The 13054-nt window shown below is 31.3% G+C and overlaps 1 protein-coding gene and 1 long non-coding RNA gene across 6 annotated transcripts in view; one reads left to right on the forward strand and one right to left on the reverse strand.

The window, feature by feature from the left end:
- Positions 1 to 1573: 1573 nt before the first annotated feature.
- The window catches only part of LOC118186063 (fatty acid hydroxylase domain-containing protein 2-like), a 181559-nt gene continuing 170078 nt past the window's right edge, over positions 1574 to 13054 (reverse strand). For all 5 annotated transcript variants that reach the window (XM_085817470.1, XM_085817468.1, XM_085817471.1 and 2 more), the window contains 2 exons: positions 8169 to 8441; positions 1574 to 3568 (listed from right to left, as the gene is read on the reverse strand). In XM_085817470.1, coding sequence (XP_085673596.1) covers positions 3445 to 3568; positions 8169 to 8441 — 397 coding nt within the window. In that variant the 3' untranslated portion in view covers positions 1574 to 3444. The remainder of the gene's footprint in view (positions 3569 to 8168; positions 8442 to 13054) is intronic.
- LOC146997366 (uncharacterized) overlaps positions 5650 to 13054 on the forward strand; it is a 178821-nt gene continuing 171416 nt past the window's right edge. Inside the window, exon 1 of the long non-coding RNA XR_015041371.1 lies at positions 5650 to 5779. This is a non-coding gene — a long non-coding RNA (uncharacterized LOC146997366). The remainder of the gene's footprint in view (positions 5780 to 13054) is intronic.

Here is a 13054-nt window from a genome sequence, read left to right on the forward strand (position 1 = left end):
CAAAATTTAAAATGTGGGTCCTCAATTTCTAAAATCATACACATTTAAAATTCTGCTTTGATTCTCGACTTGGCCCTTTTCAAAAATTTCTGTATGTGATAGTTCAAAGCTTCATTTCACAGTCGGACAAACTAGTTTTCAGTGATTTTGAAACTCGAAAAAAAAAAAAAATTCTTTTAGCACTGGCAAAACGCATTCAGTCAGATGAAGTGGCATTAGACACTTTATGGTAAGAATTACAGATTTCAATTAACAGTTTTCGGTTTCCAAATTCTGTTCTGAAAACGTAAAAGAATATGCCTTTTTTTACAGATTTAGCCCACTACTTTAAAATACTCAGAAATCGCTCTTTGAGTAAAGGATTTGTTTAAGAATCTGGAACTATTTTAAATGCTGATATTATTAAGAATTATTGCAGGTGTGAAGGCAAATTAAATCACACTAGCAAGGAACCGTATGTAAATCCTAGGAGCTTATATTCTCAAAGTATCTTTCATTGACTGAGAATTTGATTGATAAAAGAGAAAACGACTCAAAGATTGAATTTTTATAAATACATGCAATTTTATTGCTAATCGATGGAAAGGAATGACAACATACTTCTTATAATCTTTTAAAACGAGGGAGTGCGTTTTGCTGAGTTGAGATTAGAATTTCTTAACCGCTTGGTCAATAACGTTAGGTGAAAAACCTCTGTCAATAGCAACTGCTTTCACATAATTTAGTTCTTGGGCCAAGAGTCGATTTAAAGAAAGAAATAAAATGAAGTTAACTTCTGTTCAGTCGAATGACATGATTTGAATTGCGATGGAAGACAGATAAATGAAGGTCTGCAGTATACAGTAGTACTGAAGTTGGATATGTTGGGCGTGTGACCAAGATGTCGAGAAATGAAAGGGAAATAGATGTCTTAAGCTCACGAGCGAACTAACAGCAGGATTAATAAAATTTATTATTGAAAGACCTTTTTTTTAAATCATCTTGATTGTCGTCAGACAGAGTAACGATATCGTCAACGTAGGAGAACCACTCTGGGAAGTTTAAAATTTTAAATTATTGGTTTAAAATTTTAAATCATTGGATACATACAGATATCAGCAAAAATAGGACTGAGAAAGCTCTCCATGGGTCACACTCTTTGCAATACGTACTTTGAAAAACAAAATGTGTTTGTTTCAGAGAGTATTGGAAATAGTAATAGATATCAATATTATTATAAATCAAAGTTTCTCAAACTGTGGTCGATGAAGATTGACCTTGTGGTTTTCGTTAATTTGCAAAAACGTCCTGCTATTTAAAAGGAAATGTAACAAGAATTTTCGTCATTTTTTGCTGATGACATAAGTACTAAAGACTGGTATAAGTATACTGGCATAACTCAAAACTAAATGAACGGAATCCCTTTCTACAAGGGCAATTTTTTTATTTAAAGGCAATTCTTAATACTTATGGAATGGATGCCCCTTGTGATTTTGAATTAAGGGATCCCATTAATTTGTCTTTGGCTACGAGGTAATTTCTTCAAACTTATGAAATAAGGAAATGAAAACTTGTGAAATAATGAGGCATCAGACACATTTTTCCCGATTTATTAAAATGAAAAAAGTGACATGAACATTACACACGCTCTCAATGCGCTGCTCTGAGAATAAGATCATGGAATAAATGAGTATTTTTAGAAAAGCTGACTATTTTCGACACACGATCTTGGTTATATTTATACATATGCACAATAACATTTCTTCAGCCTTATGCTTTCAGATCTAGGCATTTATTTAATTTTTTTTGACAGCACTCCCTTATTATAAAGCGGAACATTATATCGCAATTTCCCAAATTATGCACGTTTTGCTTATAATTCCATGAAAGAAAACCAATTCCGAAATAGAACACTTAAAAGCAAAGCAAATCAAATTATCGTTAAAGAAATTTGAAGAAAAATCAAGAACGTAAAACTAAAGGGTTAGTAATATTATGTACAAAAATTCGGAATTTGCACACGAACAGGCGTTAGAAGTTGTGGATATATCAAGGGAATAACATGAAGCTCAGAATATGGGTTCTGTTAAACAAGGAGTTCTCCACCTAGGATGCCTGCACTCTAGATGTTGAGAGACAGACTTTCTAGGGAAAGTGAGGGTGAAAGAAAAAGTGATTTCTTGAGAGACGAAACACGAGTTATCAACCAGCTAGCTGCCAGTCTAAGAACACTAGAAGGAAAGTGTTCGGGATGAAGACATTTATTAAATAGCTGCTCAGAGTATTGTGCATAGAAAAGAGAAAGAACCACTGCACTAGTATATACTGTTACGTGTTATTAATTTTTTAAGAAGCGTGTACAGTAGGATTTAAACACCGCAGTTACCATTGCCATTATTGGCAAATATCTTAGTAACGTCCACACCTGGTAAATTAGGAGAGAGTAATGCTTCATTCCCTCTAAAATTTCGGCGAATTTGATGTGCTGGCAAGCCTACCTTATCGGTGAATTCCAAAGTTTCGTTATAGCATTTTTAATGGTCATATGAATTTAAAACATGCGCTTCTGGTAAGGCAAAACATTAGAAACATCTAAACTTTTACCTCAATAAAACTAAAACTACAACAGCCTTCAAATACCTCTGCCAAAGTGGCTTATTTTTACAGCTGCCAAAATAGCATATCATAGAATTTCTAAATGTATGTGGCTGTGATTAGTCCGTTTTTCTCTCTCTTTATATAAATCACAAGGCGCACTACTTTGAAACTTAAGAAAAATTCTTTGCACACACTTTGATCCGGTTGTTTAGCGACAAAGTTTTTCTAGTGCCACTTGCTCCCACTGTGTTCTTCAATGAACGGAGAGGGAGTTCAAAAATATAAATATATAGATTATGCCTCTTATGATTATTCCATCATAAAGTTAATGATAGAGAAACACAAGAGAAAGAAAACAAACGAAAATTTAGGAAACAGTTTTTCAAAACAATCTTAGAAAACGTATCTAATTTTAACACATATACTATATATATGCAATCGATGATATTTACTTTTTATCCGCTATCTGTTGTATTTGATACTTTGTTATTTTATTTGTTGCCATTTAATTTAACATAAATTATTGAATAAAATACATAAATATGACTATGAAGTTCACTATTAACTAACTTACTATTAATCATTTTTATAATTTCTTCATTCTATTCATATACTAGATTTTGTTTTCATAAGGCAATCTTTCACTTTCTCCATAATAGGGTGGATAACAGAGATGTTTTACATAGCAGAAAGGATAACTCCGGCATTATCCTCTTCTTTGGACTGTGACAAGGAGCACTGCATTATCACGACAGAATTTTTTTTCTGTAACTTGAAACTGTTTAAGATTTCTTACAGTAGATTCTAATTCATGCATAAAACACGAATACTGCGAGTTATATTTTAAGGACATCTTTGTCACATTCGTCAGTGTAAAGGCGTTAAAGAAAATAAAACTCTGTTCCTTTCATAAGCCTGCGATTTTCGGAATTGCTTATCAGTCCCATGCAGCCAGTCAAGTATTCCTGCCACTCCAAAATTTTCATTGAACCTAAGGAAGAAAAAAATAATGGCATGAAATGCAATGTTTATTAATTTATTGTTATTTGAATATGATGTTAAATGTGAATTCAAATAAATTTCATTTGCATCAGTTAGAAATATTTTTAAATGCGTACGGCAACATTAAGAAAGCATATTATAGTTAGCCACTAATCAATGAAATCTAATTAAAAAAAAACCGTATGCAAGTGTTCTGATCTGTACCCCAAATTTCGACAGTTTTATGTGATAAAATTGAAACCAGTTTCCAGGCTGTTCCAGCTTTACATTTTCGTGTTGATGGATAGTTATGGTATCAAGTTTATCATGTCGTTAATTTCGTAGATATTTCCGCGTGTTTTAGAAGATTCTCGCGACTGTGAGACTGACTTTTTTTTTCATGAACATCAAAACTTTTTTTATAGATTTAATACTTTTTGCCACTATTTTATAATAGAAGCAAGACAAGGTTTAAACGTATAATCATCAGATTCCAGGCTTTCGTGCAGAAATTAAAGATTGTTTCGGATTGCAAAAGATTACAAATTAAACTGTCTACTTTTTTGTCTTTAGGATGCTTTAGACCTATAAGGGTCGGCATTGACCCCTGGGGTAATTTGAAAGAGACGATGATCAAGGAGGATTTTAAAGAGATGAGGATCTTTAAAAGAATTTTAAAGAGAATGGTAATCAAGGGGGGGGGGAATGCAAGCGCTATTGATCGACTGATTACAAAAAATGATTATTATATTAATATAGCTAATTAATTTATTTATATAGAGCATATCATGTAGTAAGGAAGAAATCGCATAAAATAAATATAAAATAAAAAGTACGCAAAAATTATTTTATAAATTTCAAAAATCAGTAATACTTTATAAAATACAAAAGTAGTTCATGCAAAAAGTGCAATATAAAAGAGTAAAACTCAGGAAAGGGCTACAAAAATGTAAACGGAGTCCAAAAATTAGAAAAAACGCTGAACGTCCTCAGAAGATGTGCTGCTCTATGCAAGCCGCTTGCAAAATTAAAAAAGTATTAATCTTCGCTTCAAAAGCATTGAAATTTGAAACCATTATCAAGGTTCATAAAACTGTTGACTTGCAATCCACTTGGTTTTGATATTATAATGTAAGAAAAGTTGAACGCATTGAAGGAGGAGTTCAAGCACAAATTTTATTGAAAATACAAGTTTGCGCTAAATTTTGGAATTTAAAAGACATCTGAGAGAGATTCCAAAGTGAAAGGTATTGAATAACATTACTGATTTTTCCCTTTTCTTACCTAGTAGAAGTAGATCTTAGTCAAGACAATAATTTACTGCGAAAAACAAGAAACAGACTTAATATTTTTGAACGAGGATTTAAGAACAAAGCTAAGCAATTTTATGCCAAATATTAAAAACCTGTGTCAATATATCAACGGTGAGCAACCATCACATTAATTAAAACCGAACTTTTGTGCTGTTAGAATCCGGGATTTTGTTTCTGAAACTTATCTAAATTTGTAATAAATGTAATAATAATACAAAAATAACAAAACATAAATTTAATAAACCATTTTTTTCAAAATTTTTGTTCATATTCACAGCCTAACCTTTACATTATTTATGTGCAATTATGTATTTTGATTATGTTGCATGCTGTATATTATACAGAAAAATGTAAGGGGTCCACGAAGTAAACCATTTTTTTTTTAAATATGTCCATGGAAGAAAACGTTTTGGAATCTCTGTTTTAAGTAATGGTTCACTCTAAGTTCTTAATTTCAACATTTAATTTCTAAAGCCTTTAAAAGTTTATATCTGTTTTCATTTTGGCCATCTTGATAACTAGATTCCAGATGTTCTTAGAATTATTTTTCATGGATAAAAGAAGATTCCTGTGCTTCGTGTACGATTCATTCAACGAAGCTCACTCGTCGCTTATCATTCCGACATCCCTGAATACAGGATGTGTGAAATACTAAGAATTGTTGATTTGGCCAAAATGAAAGGAAAAGGCAAAGTAACTGAAATCTAGATTAGAGTTATGCTATATATATAATATATAAATATATGTAATTTCACCAGAAATTTTGATTCTTCTTTAGGATACACAGTCGGGCAATAGAATAAATAACTGAAGTCTTGAATTTGATTTTATTTCGATCCAACCTTATGGCAAATATCTTAAGAAGATTTCAGCATTACATCTCGATGTTAATATAGACACATTTTAAGGTATTTTCACCTTTATTTAATCTATGTTTTATCTTTATATGATGGGAATGGTTTTAATTCAACTTTAATAAATATTAAAATTTCTGTTTCTGTTTAGTGAGAAAATTGTGTTAAAAACAACATTTACTGTTAATTTGAGCAAATACCTATTCCATTGCCCAAGAAATAATATTTGATATTAAAGGTGTAAGTGCCTTTAAGTTAAAGCTGAAAATGAGGAACTTTAAGAACTGGTAAGCGAATAATTGCTTAGTTCAGTGAACAGATAGCAGAACTCAAGAAGGGTTAAATACCCTTTATTATTCAAAATAAATTTAACAGACCACTGCTTCTTGGAGTTTACAATAAAGCCTCCATTTGGGCTTGAACTCAGGAATTAGTATCCCTGAGTTCAAAGTAAAACTTAACTAAAAAGATATAGCCGAAGCTATCAAGATTCTAACAGAGTTGGCCCCTTAACATTAACTAACGGCGAAGCTATCAAGGGCCTAAAGTACGGCCGAGTGTAATAATAGCTTAAGAGAGAGTAGCCTAAAAAGACGGACGCGTGCTATCCAGAATATCTGGTATCTCTCTCACTAAGACCGAAGAACTTCGAGGTTAAATACCGCTCTTCCACATTATGATTCCACACGGTGATTCTAAAACTGCATTCTGGCCGGAAGTGGTAAGTTGAAGCTAAGAATTGATAGGAAAGGAAATTTAACTCAAAATTTAATCATTCAATAATAATTTAAACTGGAAGTTCTCAAATTGCGAGACGCTTTGCTGCATCATTGGTTCCTTATTTATGGAGTTCGTGAGGTCTACGATCTCACCTGTAATTACCCCATGCTTTGAGCATTCCGCCCTAATATGTATTGTTAAGTTATAAACTAATGGCAATTCAAGTATTATTATAGCATTGTAATGCTCAATGGATTTATTTATTTGCGTTACAGAATGACAATATTACACTTCTGTAGTATACATTTAAATTTATCGCACAGGAACTGATTTCTATTATTTTCTGCAGTATACCATGGACCTGGTAGGATCTGTAAAAAAGGGCACAATTTGTTTTATTTTATTCAGGATATGAAAACTGATTCTAATTCATTTATTGCCATTTATTTTAATTATCTTAATAATAAAAATGGGTTACAATTATTTTATTTTATACTAAACCATTCGCGGACCCCCGACATTCTCCACGCACCCTCAAATTAATTTAAATTTGCCAGAGAACCCCTCCGTGGTCATAAGGATCGCTGTAGCCCTTAGGAAACACTTTGAGAACACTCATCTAGATAAATACGTATATATTTATTTTTCGAGTTTTGGAAAGGAGGTGGGAAATGAACTTCTAGCAATGGTGAAAAGCGTGCATGGGTCAAAAAAGTTTGAGAACTCCTGACTTAAACGGAAAATGGTTTGCATAATATAACAATAAGTTAATTTATTCTTATTACAATACACGGACCACTCTCTTCCAGTTCTTTTTCACCACTTGATTTTGTTCGGTAAATATTTCCTGTAATTCTCTCTTAAGCTCCAGTAGTAGCTACTTTTGATTATTTATTAAATATACATTTAACAGTTTTTTTTTAGGTCCTGAAGGACTATTCTTTTCGTTTTACGATTTTGAGTCGAATAACTCTGAATGTCCGTTTCACTTTTCACACTGATGCCACCAAATATTATCGCCCTGTATTATATTTGAAGAACTTAAATATTGAATAATCTGCATAAATGTATGTATGTATCTCACATTGTGATAAAACAACGGTACAGAGGACCATCCTATTTGGAATGAAGTAATCCTACTGTGAATATCGGCATGTGGAAGCCCAAATTTGAAATTTGTTTTATTATCGATTTCAAATTTTGTAAAACTTTAATGAATTTTTGATTAACAAACTCAAGGATTTCAAAGCAAGCAATGGAGACGTTGTATAGAAGAAACATTTTTATCTCCAGCTCGCGAGACTGCGTATCGGAAATTCGAAAGGATATGCTCAATTTAAAATTATTTTGCGATATTATTCTTAAACTGAATTTTATGGTTTAAGTGCGAAGAACATGATAGTTAATAAATAAAAGTAACACACAAAATGTTTAAAAAACGCCCCTTTGGACGTAATTTATAATCTGAAACCTTTCAGATTTTCTTTTTTCTTTTTTTTTTTTAAATTTTAATTTTAATTAGAAAATTTTGTATAAGGGAAGTAAAATATGTTGAGTGATGAAAGTTCTGGTTCATGTTTATAAAAAGATGCTATATTTCCATACTAATTGCTTGCTTAATGAAAATGTTGAAATTTTGGTTCATAGTCATAAAATTGTGTTTACAGCCTGAAAGTTTGGTTCATATTATTATAATAGTTTTAAGTGTACATTAAATGCTTACTTAAGGTGATGATAATGATGAAATTCTGGTGTGGGGGTCAGTGGCAAATGATAACCGGAATGCACAATGACTCCATAAGCTGTTGCAAATGTGAGCCAAGCCCAAAGAGATGTGACATGACTTCCGGCAATGACTGAGCCGATAAAAGTTGGCCACACATTAGACAGCACATGTTCCACTGGATGGCAATAGATGGCGCTAGGCCCCACGGGAGAAATCCATTCGTGATGTTTTTTGTGGTATCTTTTGTAAAAGAGAGAATGGTGAAGAAGCCTGGAAAATAAACACATAAGAATAATATAAAATGAAAAAAGTAAATTTATTTACGTAAATATATCAAAAACGTGTAGTGTCTTTTATTCTAATTTAGTAAATTCTGTATTTTATGCTACGTGCTTCATTTGCTCTATTTTTTCAGTATCTTTTACAAGCATAATTATTGGCACACATACGAATTTTCCTCAAAAGTTCTAATATTCACCTCTTATAATATTGCATTCTGAAACTTTAGATTGCAGCATAACATCTGAAAGAAGAATTTGAACTCAAGATTGTTTGTTTTTGTTTTCCCTTTTTTTTTTTTTTCTTTTTTTTTTAATAAATGAAATACACAAAAAATTAACAAATATAAAAATTATGTTCATTTTTTAAAACTGTTGTTTGATAAAATTACTGTCAATTCATAAAACTTAATCTAAATCTTAAACTATTTTATCAGTCTAATCTAAATCTAATTTAAAATTGTTGAACAATACTAAAATTTAACTTAAAAAGTCTTCCCCTTTTAAATCTTTGACGTTTGTTTCTGCCTTTGTTTTTTAAACATAAAATAGTATAAAAAGAAAATTTACAAATTATTAGAAAATATATTACTATTAAAAAATATTAAATCTGAAAGCCTTTCAGATTTATATTCAGATTTTTTTATCTTTGGTACGTTTCATGGCCTTTAAAAAAAAAAGCTGTTTCAAATATTTTCATTGAATTATAAGCTCCAAAGTACTCTCAAATAATCACCTACGCATGAAATCTAACATTCCCCCTTTTTATTTGCATCTTTCGGATTTAGTTATGGTTTTACTCAATTATACGTTCTCAAATAGTTTTTCTTTCGTCCTAAAATAGGAATATTTCTCAAAATAAATTTCTTGACAGGGAGAGAAAAGGGCAAAGTTTTGACGTCATGGTGTTTCGATTACGCAAGAATATTTCTATATTTTTTTATATCAATGACAATTTTAAGTACTTTTGACACAGACCTTAAACTGTTCATTAATGTCTTAATATCACTATGAACATCTAGTTTAATTATAATTTAGCATCTTATAAAAATGAACATTTTAAATTAGAAAATCTATATTTTTAATTTAAACAATTTTTAAAATATATTATGATGCTACTAAAATTCTGTTAATAGATTTTTATGATCTCAAAACAAACTAACTTATTCGCATACAGAGTTTAGAAGAAGCTGCCTAGAATTTTTAAAAATTAAGAATATTTCACAAAAAAATAGATTAAGTTTTAAAAAGGATAATACTCCAAGTTCTTAACGTAAAATTATGGGCGAATGTTTTCAGATCCGCTGACGCTTATCTTTCATTCCAATATATTCATTTTTAATGTAATTCTTCTTATGTATTTCTGTTTAATTTTTGATATCTACTAGATGCATTAGAAATTTATTTATGTAATTTTTTTACTTGTTATTTTTATATTTTTCAAGAAGATTCGAATAACAGTTTTTTACGTAAAAGTTATTAGCTTATGCTGCTTACATTCTGTGCTTCTAAAAATTTTTTAAAAAATATTATTCTGATTATGAATAATTCGAAGATTTTTAAGCTATAGATCTGCAGTTGTAGAAATTTGTTAAAAAACAGTTCACATTATTAAAGAAATCTGGATGGATCCCCATGGAATTATATACAGATTTAAAAGTAATGAAAAATCATCTTAAACTAACATTATTTTAAGAAAAATAGCTCTGTGCATTTTAAAGGGTACTTGAACAGGTCTACCTTCATCAAAGAAAAAAAAAAAAAAAAAAAAAAAAAAAAAAAAAAAAAAAATCTGAAAATATAATAAGATATTTTGACCAAAAATATTTAAAATAATACAAATAAATAAATGACAAAAGAAAGAACAAGAACAGCAGCATAACTATTGAAAAATATAGGAAAGAAAGAGTAAGTAACCAGGAACCAGGCTTTTAAATACTGGAAAAAAAAAAGCTAAAATTACTAAAGCTGATACATTTGAACGAATTTGGAAGGCTGCAAGAAAATCTACGAAACCAACTGAACATTTTTAAAATTTTGTGTGTGTATGGGGGGGCTTAATTTAGGTGATACTAATATAGGAAGGAGTGGTTAAAAAGTCAGTCGGTGTGGTTTATTTGATATGGCAAAATAACTCAAGGGACGGATGCCTTCGTGAAGAACTTTTAAGGTAAACTGTTTTGCATACACATTACACATGGGGAAAACCACGAAAACGCTTATGCAGCTAGCTAGCTGTTCGCGGAACTGGAACCTCAGACCAAACTACCAGTGTTCAGCGACTTTAGCGCTCGGCCGCTGGAAGGCCCGTTAAGAAGTCAAAACTTTATAAGCGATAAAATATTTAATTGTGGTAGTTACTAATAATGATTAGCAATACTTTCTTATAAGTGTATTCAGAAGCAGAAACGGTTATGAAGATTTTTCCTTTAGTGACGGCAAGAATTACGTGCGTGGATTAATGCATACATAGCAAAATTATACTGATGTAGCGATTTGCTCCCAAATCAAAATAAAATGTGAACTAATGTACATACATTTTACATAAGCTAATGCAGATGCTTTTTATTTTTCTTATTTGATTTTGTTCTTGCAATAATGCTCATTCTGCAAGGGAGGCTGAATACAACGGTTTATAGTACACTTTTGTTGGCTTTGTTTCATCAAATATTAAAATATAAAAATGTAGAAGCATTTTCAGGACACTAGTCGGTTATATTCGGCTACAGTATGGTCTACAGTATTTATATATTCAGAACAACATATGGCTGCAGTATGAACCATATATTCAGAACGATTCCAAAAAAAGAATGAAACTGCATAAAGTAACCATGAATGGTTATTTTATGCAGTTTCATTCTTTCATTTCATTCACACATGGGCCACTAATATAGGCGGTCCTGGTAATGAGAAATCCTAAAGCTTTATGCACGTAATAATGATTTACGAATTTTTGGAAAATATTTCACAGCGAAAAGATTCGCAAATTTTGTATTTGAACAACGTGTCACACGCCATATCTCTCCTGCAAGGGGGCAAGATTTAAACTATTATTTTAAACGAAATTCTAGTGTACTTTTAACCTCCTTATATCCAGATGATAATCCAGTTTTTACCTTAGACATTACACAATCGATGGCTGTCTGCATACGCTGTTGTAATTCCGGTTGATCTTGGCAGAGCTACAGCGTCCTTGACATATCCCCAAAGGGAGAAAATGTTATAAATGTGTAATGCAAGGGCAATTCGTCTAAAATCCAAAATTTTAGACGAACTGGAGTTTAGGAATTGGAAAGTTGTTGCTAACAATTTTTGTTAGCTGTTGCTTCCTTTCCAATCCATTTATATTTTCTCTACTTGACTGCCATAAATAATCATATTATAATAAAGATGTAAATTTATTCTTTTTAACTGTGTACTTATTTGCCTTGCTCTTTCTCATACTAGAATAATTTACCTTAATTCGTATTGTGGAGTTCATAAAGCAATATACGATTATTAATTCGAATTCTGGCTCTGAGTTGACGAAACTAATGACAAAAATGTGCTGCCATTTTACGATTAGGTGAAAAAATTTGGAAAAATTTAAAATTCTTGTTTTTTTTCTTTATTTTCTTATCAAAATTTAACTTAATTTCATTCTCAAAAGATGGAATTATATAATTCGTTTTCAAAAATATAACGCTGTTTGAAAGGAAGATTAAATAAAGAGGGTAATCGTAAAATGAAATTATTGCATATCTATAAAAACATTAAATTCAGAAAAATGCAATGGAAAAAAAGTAAAGAAAGTCGAGGATTACAACTTTGTTTAGTTGAGGAATTAATCAAAAATTTTGAAACATATGAAGTCATTAGAACTGAAATGAGTACAATAATTACTTCTGCTTTTGTTTAAACAATAGAACTGTGTATTTAACATATTATGCCGTATTGTCTTCGAAATATAGAAATAATAAAGCCATAAATCAGTTTGACTTTATGTAATATCCTTTAAAGTATTATACTGACGATAAGCCTAAGAAATAAGCTTCTTTGACTATGAAACCTTTTAATTAATACAACCTCTGAAACCTTTCAATCAGTAGAGGCCCACCAGCGGCCGAGCGGTAAAGTCGCTGAACACTGGTAGTTCGGTCCGAGGTTCGAATCCCGCGAACAGGCTGGCTGCATGGGCGTTTTCGTGGTTTTCCCCATGTGTAACGTGTATACGAGCCAGTTTCCCTTAGAAAGTCCTCCACGAAAGGCATCCCTCCCCTTAGGCAGATAGCCCTAGTGTGCTTTGCCATAATTAAATACACACACACACACACACACACACACATCAATCAGTAGAAGTAATCAACATGAAGAAAATAATACGAATCAGGCTATGCCTCAGTTCGCGTATTTTCAATGAATTTTAAACAACCGGTACGCATCATTTTAATAGACAGGCTATTCAACAATCATCTCATGGACTGAAGACATTCATTCTGAAATTCATTTCTATATAATTAAATGAACCCCTGACGTTTCGCTGATGAATACACAATGACTTAGTCTATCGGCCCAATAATATAGAACAGATCTTACCAGCTCTGGTATGTGAAAAGTTCCGAGTGA

The sequence above is a fragment of the Stegodyphus dumicola genome, chromosome 5 (assembly GCF_044657685.1).
Source record: "Stegodyphus dumicola isolate Sdum_Otavi_A_Nest chromosome 5, ASM4465768v1".
In the NCBI taxonomy this organism is placed as follows: domain Eukaryota; kingdom Metazoa; phylum Arthropoda; class Arachnida; order Araneae; family Eresidae; genus Stegodyphus; species Stegodyphus dumicola.